At 34.8% G+C, this 19,896-nt stretch overlaps 5 protein-coding genes across 9 annotated transcripts; 2 read left to right on the top strand and 3 right to left on the bottom strand.

Moving 5' to 3' along the window:
- Positions 1–104: 104 nt before the first annotated feature.
- On the bottom strand, positions 105–2,423 carry Fntb (Farnesyl transferase beta subunit). Of its 4 annotated transcripts, XM_018031009.2 has the most exons (8): positions 2,341–2,423; positions 2,159–2,268; positions 1,664–1,780; positions 1,463–1,582; positions 1,127–1,362; positions 734–1,034; positions 425–663; positions 105–346 (listed from the first exon to the last, which is right to left on the bottom strand). In XM_018031009.2, exons 3-8 carry the CDS (start codon positions 1,775–1,777, stop codon positions 157–159), a joined length of 1,200 nt encoding a protein of 399 aa, XP_017886498.1. In that variant the 5' UTR covers positions 1,778–1,780; positions 2,159–2,268; positions 2,341–2,423; the 3' UTR covers positions 105–156. The 4 variants fall into 4 exon arrangements, with proteins under 4 accessions (XP_017886498.1, XP_017886502.1, XP_017886500.1 ...); XM_018031013.2 differs by lacking the exons at positions 2,159–2,268; positions 2,341–2,423 and adding an exon at positions 2,050–2,129; XM_018031011.2 differs by lacking the exons at positions 2,159–2,268; positions 2,341–2,423 and adding an exon at positions 1,942–2,043.
- On the top strand, positions 2,122–3,884 carry LOC108628819 (uncharacterized). Its single transcript, XM_018031008.2, has 2 exons — positions 2,122–2,203; positions 2,278–3,884. Exon 2 carries the CDS (start codon positions 2,288–2,290, stop codon positions 3,818–3,820), a length of 1,533 nt encoding a protein of 510 aa, XP_017886497.1. The 5' UTR covers positions 2,122–2,203; positions 2,278–2,287; the 3' UTR covers positions 3,821–3,884.
- A 23-nt stretch (positions 3,885–3,907) lies between these two features.
- Positions 3,908–7,957, bottom strand: LOC108628818 (free fatty acid receptor 4-like). 2 transcript variants are annotated; one of them, XM_018031007.2, is made up of 6 exons: positions 7,050–7,957; positions 6,174–6,458; positions 5,820–6,047; positions 5,111–5,293; positions 4,820–5,017; positions 3,908–4,741 (listed from the first exon to the last, which is right to left on the bottom strand). In XM_018031007.2, exons 2-6 carry the CDS (start codon positions 6,282–6,284, stop codon positions 4,073–4,075), a joined length of 1,389 nt encoding a protein of 462 aa, XP_017886496.1. In that variant the 5' UTR covers positions 6,285–6,458; positions 7,050–7,957; the 3' UTR covers positions 3,908–4,072. The 2 variants fall into 2 exon arrangements, with proteins under 2 accessions (XP_017886496.1, XP_026672567.1); XM_026816766.1 differs by lacking the exon at positions 7,050–7,957 and having other exon boundaries at positions 5,820–6,064; positions 6,174–6,265.
- Positions 7,958–10,858: 2,901 nt separating this feature from the next.
- On the bottom strand, positions 10,859–17,881 carry uex (metal transporter uex). Its single transcript, XM_018030965.2, has 14 exons — positions 17,347–17,881; positions 16,653–16,938; positions 16,427–16,576; positions 16,192–16,347; positions 15,919–16,107; positions 15,636–15,809; positions 14,911–15,082; positions 14,634–14,825; positions 14,420–14,566; positions 14,198–14,335; positions 13,827–14,099; positions 13,506–13,747; positions 13,171–13,422; positions 10,859–13,093 (listed from the first exon to the last, which is right to left on the bottom strand). The coding sequence occupies exons 1-14, from the start codon at positions 17,796–17,798 to the stop codon at positions 12,944–12,946; spliced, it is 2,973 nt and encodes a 990-aa protein (XP_017886454.1). The 5' UTR covers positions 17,799–17,881; the 3' UTR covers positions 10,859–12,943.
- A 91-nt stretch (positions 17,882–17,972) lies between these two features.
- LOC108628796 (uncharacterized) lies at positions 17,973–19,854 on the top strand. The gene is made up of 6 exons (XM_018030966.2): positions 17,973–18,106; positions 18,207–18,391; positions 18,467–18,524; positions 18,617–19,088; positions 19,185–19,352; positions 19,425–19,854. The coding sequence occupies exons 1-6, from the start codon at positions 18,097–18,099 to the stop codon at positions 19,567–19,569; spliced, it is 1,038 nt and encodes a 345-aa protein (XP_017886455.1). The 5' UTR covers positions 17,973–18,096; the 3' UTR covers positions 19,570–19,854.
- Positions 19,855–19,896: the final 42 nt, after the last annotated feature.

The raw sequence follows: 19,896 nt of genomic DNA, 5'->3' as shown, positions 1-19,896 counted from the left end.
ACTACTTTCATTATTCATTAAATAACTTTATATTTACACTCTGTTGGTCGATTTTATTATAAAGTAGAATCTATTTTCTTTTTTTTTAACTCCTTGCCAAGACGAAATGAAAACATATTTTATTCTATTAATGCACATTAAACATTAAATGTACACTCAGTCAGGTATCGGCAGTGTGTTGAAATATTTCAATGCATTAGCTGCACATGTATTTTCTAAATTATAAACTGGATGAATTATTTTCACTAAATTTAAGATTCTTGATCCAATGATCAATGGCCTTGGAGAATTTTGCGCAACAGATAATCCGCTGAGCGCATAACACGTGTGATACACGTCTTGACTTCTGAAATCAAACGTGACAGCAGTTTATAATAGTAGTTTTGTAGTAATAGTTACGAGAAAAGGGGAAAATTGATCGTACATTCCGGGTTTGTCTAAAAGGCTGCCATGGGGATGTTGACAACACAGTAATAAGTACTCTTGTAAGGCCTCTTGATCAAACAGCCAATGACAGCCATATACATTGTCTTCCATACTTAAAATCGCATGAAGCAATGGAAAAGCTCCACCCTGCCAAAAGGAGTAACAACCATCCACCAATTTGTTTGTTCTCCCTTGAAATCCACCCTCCAAACGCATTTGCCTGTTTACTATCCATCTCTGAAACGAGACATACACGTGACTAAAGGATTCTTTAATACATATAAAGTTAATAATATTAGCTGAATACCAGAAATGATCTCAGACAAAACAACTGAGGTTTCCCAATAAGCATAAGTGCTGCTAACCCACAAAATGCATATCCACCGTGAGCTTCCATGCCAGGAGCAGCTCCAAAACCACCTTCCCATGTTTGACATGCAGCTATCCAGTTTTCGGTTTCTTTGAATATCTCAGGAGTATAGATATTCGTTAATTTCGCTACAGAAAGAGCACAGTAGACCCCTCTTATGTCTTGCTCTCCATCCTTGTGTATACAAAAAGATCCATCTTCCTCATGCAACGATAATAAAAATTGTTTAAGTGCTTTTCTAAAACATGTAAGAAAAAGGAGTTTAGAAAAAGTATCGCCGAGTGGTTTCGTGAGTTTCAGTAATAGTTTATATCTTCTTCATATATCTACCTATCAATTATTTCGTAAGCCTGAGGTGTGCCAATAGTGCATAGTGCATTTATTGCTGCGTAAGTAGAGGCCAAATGTGGTAGCTGCCCTGGACCTCCTCCAAAACCACCTTCTGGTGATTGACATTTGCCCAAGAAGGCAACAATTTTCGAATATTCATCGCTGTCTAAACGTTCTCCTAAGATCTGAAGGGAATGTAGAATCCAGTAGCATAACCATGGTCTGCTTGAATCTAACTAAAAAGTAACAAATGAAAGATAGTATGGATAAAAACCTTGAATAACTGCAAGATCAGCTATTAAGTACAGTTGTACTGGTATTAAATACAATATTTACCTGATAGGATTCACTTTGGCGGAACAATGATTTTTTTAAAAATGAAATATGTTTCTGTCTCGTTAAGATAGGCACATTTCTCAGTTTGTATAACTTAAGTACTTCAGTTTCTACTTCAGCCTACAATGCGAGAGTTAAACAATAGTTAAAAATATACATATTGGATAAATAATTAATTGATCAATTAAATCGGCTGTTTACCTGTTTTGCCGAAGTTGCACTTTGCCATCCCTCATCGTCTTGTTTTTGCTTTAATATTTCGGCGTAAGTTCTAACGCGAGGTTCACCGGATTCATTACTCACTGAATTCCACATAATCTATCAAACACGTAGATCGTATTAACAACAATTATGATACAGTTTAAATATACGTGAAACGGGTGAGAATTATAATAAAAAATTTTAAATAAAAGGCAATAAAAGAGGATCTCTAAGCCAAACAAAACTGCGCTTCATTGATAGAACTTTGTATATATTACATTTTCTACAGTTCGATAATATATAGGATAACTGTGTCACTTTTATCGTATTATCGTCGTACATATATATATATATACATATATGTATCTTATATATACGGTAATTACAGAAGAATTAGGAATGAAACGTCAAAACCAGTATGATACGAACTACGCCTATTTAATCGCAAGTTGCGCTTACAACAAATATGCAAATGATTAAAATGTGGAAAGAAACCTTTAGTTAATAATCTCGTCGTACGGTGGTGTGCTTCGTTTCCAGGCAGGTTAATTTAATTCGAACGTTTTTCTATATTCGAGAATCGTTTCTTTCATCTCGTGTTCGTCCTAAAATAGAACATCAACGATGCACATTAAGACGAGTGTCGAGTTTTCGCCGAAAAAGTTCGTCGTTCATACATTTTACGGTGAAAAGACTTGCTTCTGCTGGGAGGAGAACAATCTTGTGATATTCCGCTACACGAATCGCGATGACATTTCCGCTGAGGTTCTGACAACTCCAGCTCGGATAAAGACAATACAATGTTTCGGTGATCGAGCTTTTGTAATTTGCGTCCCGCGGGGCACTTACAAAATCTCGAAAGACCGAAAGTTTGCTGTTCTGAGCAGCAGTGCTATTGGAATGGGCACTGTATTTTACGAAACACTGAAACCGAGAGACAATTATCTTTACTTGGACAATAAACAAACAATGGCACATAAACTGCTGTTTGAACTGTCTTCCAATGAATGTTCGGCGGATCAGTTGTGCGTTTATCTATTAACAGCAGACACTATTGCAAGACAATTTATGACAGCTTTAACGTCCAACGATTCCAATGTTGAAAATTTATGTATAATCGCAGAAGCTCAGAATGTGTTTGTATTATTCAAAGAGACAGTACAAATAATCTATCACACTATACATCCGATTAAGGATATAATACCTGTACAAAAAGATTCAAGGATTGCAGGATTACTTTTTCTCACCAGATTAGATGAAATTATTTTAATACGTTCTAAACATGATAAACTTGTCTTCGAAAAAATTTACTTGGGTACACAGATCGAAACTATATGTGCTGGTTTCAGTCAATTATTAACAGATTCATTATGGATCGTTTATGTCTGTGAATCTAAAATGTATTATGCGAGAAAGCAATTATTAGTTGAAGATGTTCAACAGATAAGAGTTCAGGATAGAAAGTATGTTTGTTTTCAGTCTTACGATTCCAAAGAGATTTTGTGTTTGACACAAGACAAAGAGTTGGTAGAAATTTCGATAAGCACGATAGAAAGAAAATTATCAGAGATAAACGATACTTCTATTAATTTACATCCTAGTATGTTAGATGTTACATTTATGATGGATATATTGTACAAAGAAAGCCAAAAGTTACATTCCCTGAACGAGATATTAACGATAGAAGAAGACAAGTTAAAAAGGATAAATTTATATGCTCATAAATATACGGTGCGGTCGTGCCCAAAGATGACGATAAATAGGATGGCTAATCAATTATACTGGTCAATAAATTTCGAAGATGCCTTACCAAAAGGCAATATAGTTGTCTTTAACGTAAAATTGGGGTATCAAAACTTTTTTTCTATGAAAAGAATAGAGCAACAAACTGCGATCGATATTCACATACCTGAACATCTGACAACGCATCGTTTACAAGTTTCAACAGATTTAGTAATCCTCAAAGAAGAAAACTGCCCTTGGTTAGTTATTAAAAATTGTATAATCAATTCGGAACAAAGTAAAAAGAAGAAAAAGTCAAATTTTATAAATTCTAAGATAGCTATGCTTGAAAATTTAATACAGGAAGGGAACATTACGATGGACAAACTGTCCGATATTAAAAGATCTGTTAGGAAAGAACTGAATGATATTTAAAAGAACTTAAAAAGAATTTAATGTTGAATTGATTTTATTAGAAATAAATATGATTTTTATTCAACTTTTGTACACACGGATGTAGACATACATATAAAATACTATAAATTACGTTATACTACTTAATCGAATAAATAATTGTACATTGTAATTGTAATTTTTGAAACATCTCTCGTAGAGTTCTGTGTACACATCTTTTCCCCGTACATATTCGTAGACCATGGTATATGCAATCAATTACGAATTGTAATATCATAATTTTTCCGAATTTGGTACTTCGATGATACTACCAACTATGCCACAGTCAGAATATTTCTTTAAATTTTTTAATGGATTTCCTAAGCTACTACCAGTTCCCAAGCGAGTTTGAAATGCTTGCAATGATTTCGCGTTCTTCTTCGGTCCTGCGTTCTCTGCGCTTCTAATAGAATTGCTGTCGAGTCCTCGGCGTTTCCACAATTTAGCGATACATACGACACGAAAATTCTCCGAGAGTACTCCGTAAAGTAATGGATTAACTATCGTGTTTAATTGCGCGATAATCAAAGTCCAAACGAAGTGATGAGACCTCAAAAAGAAGTTCGTGTCATCAACGGATCTTTGTCCGTCTACGTAGATCAGTAACATCATAATAGTGATCGGTAACCACATTACTAGCACCGCTACCACGTTCAACAGCAGTATTCGTACCACACGAAGATGTTTGTACAAGCGCGTCTCTTCTTGTTGAGATAGACTTCCGGTGCGGCCGCGGCCTTTCTTGCTGCCAGTAAAAGACGTGCAGGACATTTTTCTTCCGGCCCAAGGTAGTAATGTCCCCACTACAGATAGTTCGGAATCTCTTCTACCTGTTGCGCTCGCACCGCCTCCAACACCATCACCACAACCGCCGCTAATTCCTCCGCTACTACTCTCCAGACCCTGTGTATACATAGTCATTTCCTTCGGTTAATCTCGTTAGAAAGTATATATAAGGGGAAAGAAATGTGCGACGGTTACTTGTGCTATGCACGGTACGGCCCACGTGCTCCGCGTATCGAGGATCTTTTGAAAGATTCGTTGATAATGGTAGACCAGAAGAACCATGGGCAAAAGACAAGCCAGGACGATGATCGGTATCGTGTAACATAACGAAATATTCAGGATTTCGGTCCGTGGAAAAACTAAAGTGCAAATGACTTTATCATTCACGGGTTCCTGCGTCAAAATGCGTAATATTCATTTAGATAAAATATATCTGTTCCGCGGTGTATCGAATGAAACGAAGCGAAAAGCAAAAGTATTGCGAACCTTTTGTTTAAACCAGAATACGACCGGTAAAAAAACGAGAGACGCGATGATCCAAGTGATGAGACTTGTGATTACGACTCTGGTCCTTGTTAAAGCACTCCTGTAAGGTGCTATCGTTAAACATCGATGCCTGTCCATTGATATGAACGTCAATGTCCATAGAAGCACGAAGCCGCAGACAAACTAAAAGGTATAAAAGGTATCGTACTCCTCTCCCAATTTTATTTTATTATTATAAGCTCTCGTACTCGTCTAATATTAATTACATCGAATATTATCATGAATATCGATTAACGAATCACGAACAAATTAAAATATTCCCTGCGCATAAATTTTCTCTGTTTTATCTTAATAACCACAGAGAAGAACTGATCCGTCAACAGGTGGTTTATTTATAAATCCATCCTTCGTGGCTGATTACATACCAGCCTGACTCTGAACCATCGGACAGAAAGGTCTCTATCGAATGACAATAGCTTACCTTGTTATGCGTACGTTATATATATATACTTACATACATATATATAATATGTTGTGTTTTGCTTCTATTTTGATTAAATTAAAACGAGCGTGCTAAAGCGAATCAATTGGTTATTGAGAATTTAAGCTTCCAATACATGCACGTGTAGGTATAGACGCCGTTCGTTTACATTTCGATCGATCAGAGGATGGGGTGCATATAGGAAAGGACGGTATTTGGTGACCCTACCTGAGTATAAGGTAATAGTTTGCAAATCGCATCCCCGAAACGCCACGACTGCGTGAATCTGGTGTACGCGATCGCGGGCACGCCGACGGTGAACAAAAGATCCGCTGCGGCCAAGTTCACCAGGCACATGTTCGTCGGCGTTCTCAGTTCCTTGTATCTTAATATACAACCGGCCATTCCCAAATTACCACCGACGGCTAAAACGAAGCTGGCTGCCAAAACCACCACCTGTGCATACATGCATGCTGTTTTTTACATTTTCAAATTCTTTCTCCGAATTGCCGCGGGTCGCAAACTATACGTTGTAACATTTTTAATTTTGTTATTGGGCAATCGATCCATATTCAAACTCACCTCCATCATCGTACCGATGCCTGTTCGATCTTCGAACTGGCTATAATACGTAAAATAGTATCGCGCTCCCCATCCTTCTTCGTCCTCACCCCAAAGATAAGACGAATTCATTTTTATTTCGATACTTTTTCAGCGACTAGATGATCACCATATTTTTGCCTCCGTCCCGTACGCTTTATGTCGATCGTTTTTCGATGGGACATTTCGCATTTCACTGAGTTTAAAGTCTATAGTATCGACGTTAGTCCAGTCGAATGTCCGTCTATACGAAACGACTTATCAGACCTATAACAGGCGAATCATTTGATGCAATTTAACTTGTAAACAAACGAATTGCGATCTATTAGAATCGGTTAGGATAGAAGCTATTATACTGGCATCTCTTTATAGGTATTTGTCTGTTTTGTAAAACATGCATTATCCCATGCTGAATATTCTGTATGATGCTAATAAGTAGGTTTCGCGCCCGTGACGAATTTATTTGGTCAACAACTTTTATGCCTTCACGGGTCTTTTATTGGATTTAAACTGTTCGAGCGAAACAATCGTTTCGGTTTTTATGCGCGGAGATATTTTAAAAGGTGACGGAACATTGATATCGTTCTTCTATGAAAAGAAAAGATCGAAGTTGAATTTCGCGTAATCATAAGAATTGAATTGTGCACCTTAACGACTACGGGGAGTGGCTTTCACCTCTTAAACGTATAAAATGCTTATGCCTCATTAATGACCGCGTTCTTTATTCCATTTGACCAAGAATCATAAAACCTGGTATCGAGCAATCGTTTTTTTTCTATAAAATTACTTCGTTCGATTTTTTTCAAGGAAGATCAGATTTCAATTTTTCATGCTTCCATAAATATTTGTAAAACCTACCTGATGCCTCGAGTGTCGAAAGCGTAATTATAGTATATCCGAACTTGAAACCGAAATTTTTAAACAACACTCAGGCGCGCACGCTGCGTCGAAAGGGATATAATAAATGAAAAAGTTTACACAGATGCGAGAGATTAAAGTTACTTGTAATTACTACGGGAAGCTATGTAATTTCAATTTTAATTCGTGGATCCGAACGATCATCACTGAGTACTTGTAAAAAGGCAGACACATCTGACCCCGGTACAAGATATCCGCAAACTGTCGACGGCGTGCAACTCAACGAACTCGACCGAGCTGTGTTTCGAGAACTACGGCGCAAATTGCTCCGCGCATTCGATTTCAAACGATTTTTAAAAACGAATCGTGAGTTCGTTTTTAAAGTATTATATTGCAATCGTTAAATTCATCATCGTGCACCGAAATATCACTGTTTCTGATACGTTGTTTTAGATTAGAATGCTCGTATTTCTGCGTGTTTATGTTATGACTGATCGAGCGGTACTTGGCTGGTGTGTAACCTTCAGTTTGTAAGAGAAAACGTTACGTTCTGTGCAATTCGTGAAACTGTCGAGATTTATTGATTGCCTTATACAATAAAAAAGATCAGAACTAGGCCAGGAGCAACCTGACAGAGGGGAACTTGAATAGCTATACCTATATGTCACGGATTGTCAACGATCTTCCTCAAAAGAAGGGACCGTCACGTTTCTCACGTATAGCAGCAGAAGGGTAAGAATTATATTTCCTCTCGTTGAGAAAATGCAACGGTCCGGTCGGAATGCAAAGATTCGTTCATCGGAAAGAAACCGAGTTATATCTTTTTTATGACAGACTTTTGCGTGACAACAATTTAACTCTCATCCTCCTGTCGCTACATAACTGAGAATAATTTAATAAACGAGATCGATGCGTCTGAAAACGAAATTATAGTTTTTATTTTGATAAATATATATAATATTACGTTGATAAATATTTGACTCTGCTTTTTCTTTTTGAATGTACATTTTTATCAACATACATCGATTCTACACTTACGTATACAATGTTGACGAAATTAGATACATACTGTGCAATTGTTTCTCCACTCTACACCAATACATACTCGTTTTCAGCTGATAGCAAATATGCAAGACTTTTATAGTAAGAATTCGGGTCCGTTAAAAGATTATACGTGTCGTGGAAGATCGAATAGTTTTTCGAAATATGATTTTGGCAAAATTTCTTAATTCCTTTGCTATGTAAAAATTCTATTGGTGTAAGTAGTTTACATTTATACTTATTTATAGACACTATTACACGATATCAATCGAAAGAGAACAATAATTTTTTTTCCTTTTTCACATACATGGTCCATTGATGTTCGAATACCTGTTACAAAATATAGCTTTGTAAAGACAACATAAAATTCTTGTTAACATAAACACTCTGCTTCTATACGGTAGACTGTAAATGCGCGCGAACGCGTGTATATATATCTATAAATCTCAACTAGTCGCTAAAAGAATGCATAATGATTATACATGAAACCGCAAAAATGTTAGGTGTCGTACACGGCCTGGGTTCAATAATATAGAAACACAAGCAATAAAGGACACAAAATAAACGATAAAAGAACACATAAATGCTGTACGATACACGTCCACTACTATTCCATCTATTGCAATTTAAATTTATAGTATATATACGAAGTGGTTTATAAATATATTAACGTTAACTGTAACAATATATTTTTAATTAGTACGAATATATATATTTTAAAGCTATATTATATAATATACATATAATATGTATCTTGTGTTTACGAAAAACATTCCACAAAGTTGTCCAAGACGTGCAAACATGTACGTTCACATAAAACTGTTCAAACAATAAATATATAATATATCGATATAAAAAATAAAATCTGAACGACTTTGTACAGTTTGCGCTACGCTAAAACGGACAATTGCGACGAGGGTAAGTAAGTACAATTTACTGTATAGAATAAACTGATATTACACCTACATAAACGATAAGTACTTTCAAATCTTTTTACCATATCTGTAAAAATTGTTTAAAACAAGCATTAAGAATTAATACCTATGTATGCATATAAAAAATATGGCAGTAGTAGTCTATTAAACTTTTAAGAGGGGATAACCGTAAGCCGCAATGATTTAAATGGGGTAATTGGAAATTTAATCATTATCTAGTAATTCTATACAACAAACTCTCATTCTATGTCATTCTTTGATTAGATATACTAATTGAGTACTATCACCCGCAACGAAAAACGAATGATAAATTGTTTGTTCACAGAGCACTCGGTTACCTCACAGAAGGTTTAATGACTTATTACGTAATTATTATCTCTTCGTTAGGGATACTCTAAAAACCCGAAATTTCTGTCGATGAGACACACTATTTCAAACTACGTATTCATCTCACTGAAACTTAAGATATGTATAAACGTTGAACATCGTGTTGTATATATATGCGTGACTTATTTTCCATTTCTTTTCTTTAATACAATTACCTGTATAAAGATGACAATACTTAAAAGGATTGTAAAACGTACGTTAGGCATAAAACATATTAAAATATCGAACTTGTTGAAATTCGCTGTTTCTCTATAGGGATTTCGTGCACGGTAGATAATATCGTATGTATGACTTTATGAGAATTTCCAGGCTGAAAGCAAATAATCAGTATCTTTGAACGAATAGACGTGTAGCTTGGCATCCTACAGAAATTATATTCACTCCCTATTGAAATGCATTTCATTACGCACACGATTAAACATAGTTTATGAATTTTTTTTTAAGGCACTGAATAAAATATTTATGTGTACATATGATATATACCGAATATCTCATCATTCATTCCATGCGGGAACAATTTGCCCCTCTTATTTACACTATTCACAATCGTAGAAATATAATGCAATGGATACTTGATAACTAAGTGAGAAAATGTATCATATTTCAGAGATCCCTGTATGCTCGTAGAATACGTTAGACAGTACATACATAGATGTATTCTGTTAGTTTTAGCACTTTTTTCTATAAGATAGACGGTGTTAACGCGTTCTTGGTCAGTCACGCGGTATCGAATGAACAGTTTCAATCTAGAAAATTTATAAAATCTAATTTTAAGTTTACAGTAATCCTTGCTTTTCTACGACAGTTAAAAGTAGTAAGATCGTGATTACGACCGCGTTAACGTTTTGATAGTATTTTTCTTTTAAATAATTTTCAACGCCTTTTTTGATCATGAATGATAACGGATGGAAAATTGTATACGGTAATCGGTAAATGTCATGTAAATATGTATTTCATCGACACGAATGAAATGCATATTTCAGAAGCGTCCTCTGAGTCGTGTGAGAAGGTATTATGTTAAAGTGATATTTACAGATGTTAAGAAAAAATCGTGAAGAGATAGATGTGCATTTTATGATAATAGGAAATAAAGATTCTTATGTATCTGACAGTGAGGAGACATCATTTTTGATAAGCGTTCCGCTCTTTGAGGATACGAAATATTTTTTAAAAGAGGATTAGAGAGAGATTATGCTTGGTGAAACAGTGTCCAAATGTAGGAATGCAGCATTCATCCATTATTATTATTATTATTTGATCTTTATACGTATCAAGTTATTTACGTAGGCTATAAGAAAAATTGAAAGTATATGAGTATTTGAAATTTTGGCAATCTTCCCTGAGCGTACTAACTTTACAGAACTACGATATATTTATATATATATCGTGAATGATTTTCGCACCAACTTTTTGAAACTTAAAGTACGCAAAGATCAGTTTAAATCTGAACGACTTTGTACAGTTTGCGCTACGCTAAAACGGACAATTGCGACGAGGGTAAGTAAGTACAATTTACTGTATAGAATAAACTGATATTACACCTACATAAACGATAAGTACTTTCAAATCTTTTTACCATATCTGTAAAAATTGTTTAAAACAAGCATTAAGAATTAATACCTATGTATGCATATAAAAAATATGGCAGTAGTAGTCTATTAAACTTTTAAGAGGGGATAACCGTAAGCCGCAATGATTTAAATGGGGTAATTGGAAATTTAATCATTATCTAGTAATTCTATACAACAAACTCTCATTCTATGTCATTCTTTGATTAGATATACTAATTGAGTACTATCACCCGCAACGAAAAACGAATGATAAATTGTTTGTTCACAGAGCACTCGGTTACCTCACAGAAGGTTTAATGACTTATTACGTAATTATTATCTCTTCGTTAGGGATACTCTAAAAACCCGAAATTTCTGTCGATGAGACACACTATTTCAAACTACGTATTCATCTCACTGAAACTTAAGATATGTATAAACGTTGAACATCGTGTTGTATATGCGTGACTTATTTTCCATTTCTTTTCTTTAATACAATTACCTGTATAAAGATGACAATACTTAAAAGGATTGTAAAACGTACGTTAGGCATAAAACATATTAAAATATCGAACTTGTTGAAATTCGCTGTTTCTCTATAGGGATTTCGTGCACGGTAGATAATATCGTATGTATGACTTTATGAGAATTTCCAGGCTGAAAGCAAATAATCAGTATCTTTGAACGAATAGACGTGTAGCTTGGCATCCTACAGAAATTATATTCACTCCCTATTGAAATGCATTTCATTACGCACACGATTAAACATAGTTTATGAATTTTTTTTTAAGGCACTGAATAAAATATTTATGTGTACATATGATATATACCGAATATCTCATCATTCATTCCATGCGGGAACAATTTGCCCCTCTTATTTACACTATTCACAATCGTAGAAATATAATGCAATGGATACTTGATAACTAAGTGAGAAAATGTATCATATTTCAGAGATCCCTGTATGCTCGTAGAATACGTTAGACAGTACATACATAGATGTATTCTGTTAGTTTTAGCACTTTTTTCTATAAGATAGACGGTGTTAACGCGTTCTTGGTCAGTCACGCGGTATCGAATGAACAGTTTCAATCTAGAAAATTTATAAAATCTAATTTTAAGTTTACAGTAATCCTTGCTTTTCTACGACAGTTAAAAGTAGTAAGATCGTGATTACGACCGCGTTAACGTTTTGATAGTATTTTTCTTTTAAATAATTTTCAACGCCTTTTTTGATCATGAATGATAACGGATGGAAAATTGTATACGGTAATCGGTAAATGTCATGTAAATATGTATTTCATCGACACGAATGAAATGCATATTTCAGAAGCGTCCTCTGAGTCGTGTGAGAAGGTATTATGTTAAAGTGATATTTACAGATGTTAAGAAAAAATCGTGAAGAGATAGATGTGCATTTTATGATAATAGGAAATAAAGATTCTTATGTATCTGACAGTGAGGAGACATCATTTTTGATAAGCGTTCCGCTCTTTGAGGATACGAAATATTTTTTAAAAGAGGATTAGAGAGAGATTATGCTTGGTGAAACAGTGTCCAAATGTAGGAATGCAGCATTCATCCATTATTATTATTATTATTTGATCTTTATACGTATCAAGTTATTTACGTAGGCTATAAGAAAAATTGAAAGTATATGAGTATTTGAAATTTTGGCAATCTTCCCTGAGCGTACTAACTTTACAGAACTACGATATATTTATATATATATCGTGAATGATTTTCGCACCAACTTTTTGAAACTTAAAGTACGCAAAGATCAGTTATCTATCTATATAATATTATTTTTTTCGTATTTTTGTTTTTCCTTTTTTTGTTGATAAATATTTAATTTGTTAAGTACCTAATGCCATGATAGCATTGTATGTCATAGAGGTTTTTCGTGCTCTTCGTTGTTTGGTACCTGCAATAATGACGTCGAAATGTTCGCATTTAAACATCGTCGACCATTTCCCGAATGTTAAGAGTCTTCTTGCTTTGGCAGGAGATTCGCTCTCTCTTCATCTTCCATTAACCTCTTGGCAGACATCACCCGATTTGCTTCTTGACGATTAATTTCTGTATCTAAATCTGACTTGGGTTGTCCGGGACTCGTTACTGACGGTGGCGCCTAGAACGCATACACATATGAAACAAGTGTACGTTTGCAACACAGAAGCGGCGTCATTACGACGATTAAATACGAACCTTCACTGGTGAGTTTTTCAACTTCCCGTTGTGATCACTGTACGAGGAAATGAACTTTGAATGTATGACTGGACTAGCGCTAACCGGAGCAGGCGAAGTCGGAGCAGTAGCACTGTGAATGGGAGACTGTACGGTTTCTTTTTCTTTAACTTTTTCCTTCTCCGCTTCCTTTTTAGGTTCCTTATCTTTTTCGAGGGGTAACACGGGAGATTCTGGCATGCTGCGATCATCTTCGTCCAAAGAATGTAGTAACTAAAAAAGAATCGCAGAAAAACATAACGCACTATTTCACAACTGCATGGACCTTAATATTAGGAGCATTTTATAAGATTTACCTTTTCCACTTCGTCGTCAAACTGTTGCTCTTGACCACCGGGTAACGAATCTCTTTGGCTTCTCTCCAGAAGTGTGGCCCGTTTCGCAGCCAGATATAACGATCTTTTAACTTTAACGTAGAACACTTCTGTCGCTGCACGCACCGTGTAATCGGGAACAAACGTATGACGCAGTATTGAGTCTAGATTAATTGACTGTATGCTTCCCAATGTTTGCGGATTTGTATTGGTAGGCGATTCGGCTGAAAAAATTTATTATATGAATCTACGAGTGCGGCAAGTTTAACAGGTTCAATTAAGATAAAAGATGATAAGTATTACCAACTCCAACGTTCACAGTAAGCGCTTGAGAGCCGAAGTACGTGAACGGACCGCTTTCAAACATCAGGTTCTCTTTGCCCACAGTAACTTCAACCCGTCCCTCTAAGATCAAGACGAAGTAGTCAACTGCCTTTCCTTGTTGATAGATCACCGCTCCTGGGTCATTTCTTGCTTTCTCGCGTGATTTTACTTTGATGTGATAAATAATATCTTGTTTAAGTAAACGGCGCAAAATAGGTTCTGATATTGTGTCGGGCTTAAAAGCATCTACAGCTGTGGATCATACATTAAGCTCAGACACGTCGTAAAAACGCAATAACAGGGTTCTATATAAATTTCATATTTTCTCAAATCAAAACACTTGTTCCTACTTGTAGACAAATACTGAAACATGGCCAACGTCAATTGTGGCGATATATGAATACGTTGATTTTCTTTCTTCTCTGCGAATACGGTAAAATCTTGTATCTTGTGCCTTGCCTGTCTTCTACGTTTAGTTCTATTATCCGCTGAAACGAAATGCAATTAAAATTAATCACATTCAATCATACGTAAAATTATTTTTACACGTCGCGCGAGAACAGCTTGCTTACTGAAGACATCAGTTTCATCCATGATCTCAGCTTGGATCAGTTCTTCTATAACATCTTCCAATGTAATCAATCCTATTACCTCGTAAAAGGGATCGCCTTCACCTTCGTTATTAACTCGTTGAACAAACGCCATATGGCCTTTATTGCCTGAAACAATATTTATATTTAAAGAATGTTAAGAAACTTTGGACGACTAAATTTGATAAATCCGAACCTTCTTTAAATTGCTTGAACATAATGTCTAGTGTGACGTCTTCAAAAATAAAATTACATGGATTTTGATAGAATTGGCACAACGTCTTTAGTGGCATGTTATCGTCCGGATCGACGAACGCGAGATCTTTAATATAAAGCATTGTCACGATATTCGTTCTTGTTCCCTCGTACACTGGTATACGAGAGAAACCTAGAGATTATAATAACAAACATCGTAACTTACAGTTACTTAATGTAGATAATAAATGTACAACGTGGAAATAAAGAATAAGGACCTGATTTCATAATTTCTGATACTGTCTCGAAATCTAAAATTGCATTATAGTTTAACATGTAGACGTCTTCAATTTTTGTCATGACATCTTTAACAGTTTTCTTCCGCAACTCTAATGCCCCAGCGATTATGTTCACTTCATCTTTTTCTAGATCATTGTATCCTGTTGTCACCTACAAATAATGACATTGACATAGTTATGATTTTATATGTACAAATGTCGATCTTAGATCTCGGAACTGTTAGATTATTATATTACTGGAGTACGTGTTGAGTAATTAACGGAGATTATTTACATAACTGTTACTTGTAGTAATAAACGCGCGGATCTATGCGTGTATACGTGAATACATAAATCTTGTAAAATACATTTTGAAGATAAGTTGAGATTAAATTAGCAGAGTGTAAGTGCGTAAAGTTATCTTATTTAAGTATCACAATGATAAGTAATCTAACAAACACTCCGGAGAATGTAAAAGCTTCAAATAAGCGTCAGTAGATTTATATCTTGCCTACACATGATTGAATTTAGATGTCAGTTTAATTATCTACCCTATCCATGCTCAGTCTGATAAGATTCATGTCATTACGAAGTTTGAAAAGGCATTTGATAATACGTGCTTCAAATTACATTAAGTATATAAAGAGTGATAGTAATATAGTGACTGTTAGTGACTATTAGTGACTGACTAGAGATAGTAATAAGATGTATATTGTTTTCCATACCCTCACAAGTTCTTTCAACCGCTCACGATTGTACACATTGCCGATTTCTTCTCCAAGCAGAACGTCCAAAAGTTTGCTGATAGGGTAACTTAATGGAAACGTTATTACCATAGTTAGCTTAGTAAGATAAATAGTCTTTGCTCCAATGCATAATCCATGTCTGCTGCAAATAGCCTAAAATGGAACGATACATCTGTTTAATAAATCACTTATAATCCCATGGAACGTGTAATCCTTTTAATATTCTTATCGGATAAAACGTATTATATCGTTATATACGTACCTGTGGTGAGATTTCACCGAAAATTACGATAGCCAGAGTAGAGCAAATAACAGCAACTAATCCAGAAGTTAAATCGTCCAACAGAATAGTAAACATCGAATTCACCAAAACGTTTGAGAATAAAATTGAACATAGCAAATAATTCCCATGATTTCTCACTGGCTGTATCGTTCTCGCATACTGTTTCTCCTGCAACATGTAAATTTTTATACAATTAACAATTATCAAATTTCGGACACTGAGTTATAGTCATTTGATAATTAAAAAGGTTACCTTTTCTGTACCAGTATTACAAAGTATTTTTAACTCTGTTCTGTCCATTGCCATTAATCCCAAATTTAACCCAGAGAATAAAGCAGAAAACGTAAGACACGTTAATATAATTACAACAGTAAGCCAAAGTGGTAATAATTTTTCGTATGTGTATATCTATAAATAAATGTTCATCAATAAGTGTTTTGATGCACTAACTAATAGTAATATGTTGTTTCTTCGTTTTATTACTCACAGTTTTCCATGATTCAGTGCCTTGATGTCTAAAAAGCACAGGGTTCGAATCATCGCCTCCGTTTACTGGCGGTTTCATACATATGTAAAATGGTGAACCAAGAGGCAACACAACTCTGATAGTTGCAGTGTTGTTTCTTATATTTTCCACCTATAATTGTAAAAAGGGAAGGTAGAATTACTTGCAACATAAACTTTTGATAAGAAAACAAGGTAGCAGTACTTACTGGAAATTCCTTGCTTTTAATTTTATCGCAAATAGTACCCCTTGTAGCTCGCTCATCTGTGAAAGTAATCAAAGCACCTTCTTTGATACCGTGACCAAATAATCGTATGACTGTCTTGCTGCCAGCAAGTATTTCTGGTATACCATCCTCTTTGTAACTAGGATCTTTATCTGATATTTCTACCCTCATACCCTCAATAAATGCATCTGTATGGTCTTGCTGAGTCAATATATTTTTGGGGTCATCATTCAATAATGAATTGGCACGGCGTATACGAAAGTATTTTCTGAGAATGATTGGCAGAGGAAAGAAAAGAAACAGACGAAATTAATATTCAGTTAAAAATAGGTAGAACTAATTTAAAAATAGAATTGTATAAGCTAGGAAACATTCTACAAATCGTCTTGAAATTCGTATATTAAAAATTGTCTATACTTCAATGTTTACGTAAATAGAGAATACAAACAAACGCAAACAAGGAACGCTGTCTTATTACAAATCTGCGATGTTTAATACGATGATGAATGATTAAGTGATTTTACAATACAATCTCTAGTTCTTACTAATACCAGCATTTTTACTTTATTACACAGAGATGTCGTGTTACAGAACAAAGAATATCAATTATTTATAAGGAGAAAAATTATTTTTCACCGTGTGTGGATGAAACGGAGTTATCTAATATTTAACTTACTCGGACGATACTGGAGACCTGATAGTAAAATTGCTTCCGAGATTGGTCCATGTTTCACCGAATCTGCTGACGATTCTCAGACAGAAATAGATCTCGGTAACCTTAAAATTAGGAACTTTCACGAACTTATATATCGCACGATTGCCGCTTGATGCGATCCAAACTGCATTTAATTCGTTTTTTGGATCGCAATCGTCGATAGTGGATGACCAAAGTAACGAAATGTTACTTTCGAGGCCAGTGCCAAAAACTTCAATCAGGAAATCCGAACTGGCGTATACGTGTCCCGGTGTGTCCCATTGTTTTCTACTTAAGACGTCGATCGATTTCACGCTTAGATTATCCAGTGTATTCACTCTCATAAACGCGTTACCGTTTACAAAATTGCATAGCATAAAAACAAGTAACAAAAAGGCTGCCGGTATGCTCGAGCGGACAACATGTTGCGCCATCGTGCGACAGGTGCACCTGAGTGCACCGTGACAACTTCATACAGTTCTGAGGTAGAGCTGCATTTATAATCTCGTATTCTTCCACTACGCTTGCGTATTGCAGCATTTTAGCTGCCATCCAATCACGATGAAATGAACGCTCAACGTGAACAGAAAAGCAACTACCAGAATCGATGGTTTGTGTGGTGATAAATTGGCGGGAAGTAAGTGGAAGTAGGTTAATGAAAAATTCTCGCAATTTTTAGCATAAATTTGCAGTTTACTTGTTTTTAAATTTCATATCACCTTAATTTACACAATGCCTGTCGGTAAGTAATATTTGATTCATGATATCAAGTGTCAATTACAAATGAAAAACGTTATACCAAAGTACTGAGGAATACTGAAAACGTTTTCATTTTTTATTAGCAAAGTTGAAAGTCCAACAACAAATTGCTAATATTATCAAAAGGTTTAAGTTCGATGAATTAGAAACATCGGTAATGACGACTTTCCCAGAAATATCATGGACTGATCTGAAGAGTGCATTGGTTAAACATCGTAGAGCCTTCATATCAACTAATGTGGCACTAGTTTTTAGACAACTCATTTCTGTAAGTGCTATGCTGAAGTATATTTTTATCAATGATTATTAATGTTATTTACGCATACATTTTATTTTCATGTAGGAAGCAAAGATTGAAGACAAAGTTTTATGCGACCGTTTATTAACCTTACAACTAATTGGTAAATATATAAGAGAGTACATATAGTTCTACTTTCCTTTACTTTAATTTTCTTCTATTTCAGAAATTAATAATAAATTTTATATATTTCAGACATTAGTTGGCATAGTAAGAAGAGTATATGGTATTGTTATACATTTACAGATTCTAACAGATCGTCAAGTTATTTGACAAGTACACAAATTCAAACTAACATGCAAGATTACTTCGATTCTCTAAACATAGCAACTGACATAAGGATAAATGTACACAATGATATTACTTACATTTCTTTAATGGAAAAAGTAAGTACAAGTAGAAAAAGGAAACTCCAACATGTGAGGCCAATATATGTTGCCTTCTTTATGGATCAGAAATATTTCTTTTCTACCCATAAACACCTTTCATCTGATATCTTAAATGCAGTAGCAAAAGGTGTGGGTTTTGACAATCCTAAACGACTCAAGTTATCTGGTAGAGTCCTTCAGTCATTGAATCAGTTGTGTTGGAACAAAAAAGAAGGAGCAGTGAATTCTGAGAACGTTACAGAAGATTTAACATATATTGAAAATGAACCTGATATAAGGTAACACTTGTTATTAAAGCTCTTGAGAAGTAAAAAACTGAGACATGTTTTGTCATCACTTCTAGTTATATTATTTTACTTGTTTGTTTTTTACAGAGACACTGGTGTCGATTTTACTCAACAGAATGCACGGGAAAATTATACTAAAAGATGTTTTAGTGACAATCCTCCAAATTTGGAAAAACTTGTTTGTACAGGATTAGAGATACCTTTTTCACATGAATCCATAGCGATGGAGTTAGCAGGTGAAGAAATATCCGTAAAGTGAGTGTGTACATCCTTTAAATTTACATTTTGTATTTTTACTTCTTTTAACTTTTATTTTATATACTTCAGATGGGAGTTTCGTAGTCGCGATATTGCTACGTGGTTGTCAAAATTAATAGAGCGACGTGTACTCGTTACACCTGTACCTCATTATATATCAAACTTAATGACACTTGGTAGAAATGAACTGACTCTTGCGAGAGATAGTGATTGATCGAGCGATGAAACGTGTCAGATGAATTAGTTTGTCAGTTCGAAAGACGAGGCAAAAAAATTGCTCCTGCTTATAAAAACATATTTTTAGATAATTATTACTATCGATTAAAACTTAACAACTTTATTTCTGTGTTGCGCTAATATATTTTTTATTATATGTTGATTAAATAGCGAGATTTTAATAACTTGATAGAATTAATAAACCTAAATGAAATTTGTACGTATAAATCAGGAATTAGATATATTAAATAAATAAGGACAGACTGTAACGTTTTATACAATATACGCAATATTTTATCATAACTAATTGTATTTCATCTACTAA

This window comes from Ceratina calcarata, unplaced genomic scaffold (assembly GCF_001652005.2).
Source record: "Ceratina calcarata isolate Rehan_Ccalc_2016 unplaced genomic scaffold, ASM165200v1 scaffold54, whole genome shotgun sequence".
In the NCBI taxonomy this organism is placed as follows: Eukaryota; Metazoa; Arthropoda; class Insecta; order Hymenoptera; family Apidae; genus Ceratina; species Ceratina calcarata.
Note: the sequence above shows the minus strand (reverse complement) of the source record. Positions and strands in the feature narration are given on the sequence as shown.

What these genes read in the sequence shown, in the direction of transcription:
- Fntb (XM_018031009.2), bottom strand. Translation starts at nt 1,777, where the DNA reads ATGTGGAATTCAGTGAGTAATGAATCCGGTGAACCTCGCGTTAGAACT. An exon ending in GCCAAAGTGAATCCTATCAG is followed by an intron (nt 1,363 to 1,462) that starts GTAAATATTGTA and finishes GTTACTTTTTAG; the next exon opens with TTAGATTCAAGCAGACCATG. An exon ending in TTTGTCTGAGATCATTTCTG is followed by an intron (nt 664 to 733) that starts GTATTCAGCTAA and finishes GTCTCGTTTCAG; the next exon opens with AGATGGATAGTAAACAGGCA.
- LOC108628818 (XM_018031007.2), bottom strand. Translation starts at nt 6,284, where the DNA reads ATGAATTCGTCTTATCTTTGGGGTGAGGACGAAGAAGGATGGGGAGCG. An exon ending in GCATCGGTACGATGATGGAG is followed by an intron (nt 6,048 to 6,173) that starts GTGAGTTTGAAT and finishes ATGTATGCACAG; the next exon opens with GTGGTGGTTTTGGCAGCCAG. An exon ending in AACTATTACCTTATACTCAG is followed by an intron (nt 5,294 to 5,819) that starts GTAGGGTCACCA and finishes TATACCTTTTAG; the next exon opens with TTTGTCTGCGGCTTCGTGCT.
- LOC108628819 (XM_018031008.2), top strand. Translation starts at nt 2,288, where the DNA reads ATGCACATTAAGACGAGTGTCGAGTTTTCGCCGAAAAAGTTCGTCGTT.
- uex (XM_018030965.2), bottom strand. Translation starts at nt 17,798, where the DNA reads ATGGCGCAACATGTTGTCCGCTCGAGCATACCGGCAGCCTTTTTGTTA. An exon ending in GTAATACTGGTACAGAAAAG is followed by an intron (nt 16,108 to 16,191) that starts GTAACCTTTTTA and finishes TACATGTTGCAG; the next exon opens with GAGAAACAGTATGCGAGAAC. An exon ending in TGAAAAACTCACCAGTGAAG is followed by an intron (nt 13,094 to 13,170) that starts GTTCGTATTTAA and finishes TATGCGTTCTAG; the next exon opens with GCGCCACCGTCAGTAACGAG.
- LOC108628796 (XM_018030966.2), top strand. An exon ending in GAAAATGAACCTGATATAAG is followed by an intron (nt 19,089 to 19,184) that starts GTAACACTTGTT and finishes TGTTTTTTACAG; the next exon opens with AGACACTGGTGTCGATTTTA. An exon ending in GGTGAAGAAATATCCGTAAA is followed by an intron (nt 19,353 to 19,424) that starts GTGAGTGTGTAC and finishes TATATACTTCAG; the next exon opens with ATGGGAGTTTCGTAGTCGCG.